General features: G+C 19.0%; 1 protein-coding gene across 1 annotated transcript; it reads left to right on the top strand. All coding sequences in view use genetic code 6, as the record gives it.

The window, feature by feature from the left end:
• Nucleotides 1-93: 93 nt before the first annotated feature.
• TTHERM_002653340 (kinase domain protein) lies at nt 94-1,012 on the top strand (the record flags this gene model as incomplete). The annotated part of the gene is made up of 3 exons (XM_012795214.1): nt 94-183; nt 753-842; nt 923-1,012. Coding segments are annotated over 3 exons (270 nt in total), but the record flags the coding sequence as incomplete, so codon positions are not given.
• Between the last annotated feature and the right edge of the window lie 191 nt (nt 1,013-1,203).

Here is a 1,203-nt window from a genome sequence, read left to right on the forward strand (position 1 = left end):
TTCTTTCTTATATAAAATTCTAATTTAAATTTACGTTTACTTACAGTTGATTTATTTTTTATTGATTGACATATTATATCTAACTATAAAAAGCGAAAATATAATTGGTGAAAAAGGCATAACAGCTTTATTTTTAGGTTTATCTGAATGCATTAATCTCTCAATTTTGAAATTAGACCTCCAGTAAAAATATTCATTAATATTTTTTGAAACTATAGTTTATTATTGTTGATTTTTTAAAAATCAATATAAATGTATGGATAATTATAAATTGTCTAATTATTTAGATAGATTCCACCCCATCTTCTTCTTTTTCCCATAAAATTTATAGTTTCTGATTAATTATCACATTCCAAAATAATAAATGTTCATAGTAATTCCAAATAATTCATTTTATTTAATACATATAAAAATAAATGATGAGCTTAATTATTTAAAATAAATTAAAAAAATATTCTATTTATTCAAAATTTAAATTTTTATTAGTGAAAAAAATCTTAAAATATTGTATTGTAGGTAGTAAATAAATAAATGGGATGTTCTTCAAAATAAAATTTTTAATTAATAATTTATCAATATAACAAACATTACAACATATTTAATTTAGTTAATTTATTGTAATTTATTAATTTCTAGCTCTACTTTATTATTTCAAAGATATTTCAGTATTAATTTCTTATTATTTTATCTTGTCCTTAAAATTAATATTAATTTTTTCCTTTTTAATTAATTTATTTTAAAATAATAAATAGGCAAAATAAAATGGGTGATATGGGTGCTTCAGCTTTAGGTTTATGTCTCGCTTAATTAAGAAATATCACCGATTTATCGCTCAACCTTGGGTAAAAAATTTATTTCCATTTGTTGGCATTTTACCTTAATATTATTTTGATAATAATATATTTCTATTGAATGTTAATAGGTCAAATTAAATTGGTGAAAAGGGTGCTTCAGATTTAGGTTTTGGTTTATCTAAGTGCTCCAAACTCAAAACTTTGAAACTCGAACTTTAGTAATAATATTTATTTTTTAGCACTTTCTATTATTCTTAATTAAGTTAAACAATTAACTAAAAAATGAATTAATCTTAATATTTTTAAGTATTAAATTAATTTTTTAGGATGGATTAAATGTTTACTTTCTAAAACATATTTTTTTATTTTATTGAACTAAAATTTCATTTTTATTTTAAACTTTTCATTT

Source organism: Tetrahymena thermophila (genome assembly GCF_000189635.1).
Source record: "Tetrahymena thermophila SB210 genomic scaffold scf_8254947, whole genome shotgun sequence".
NCBI classification, from domain to species: Eukaryota; Ciliophora; class Oligohymenophorea; order Hymenostomatida; family Tetrahymenidae; genus Tetrahymena; species Tetrahymena thermophila.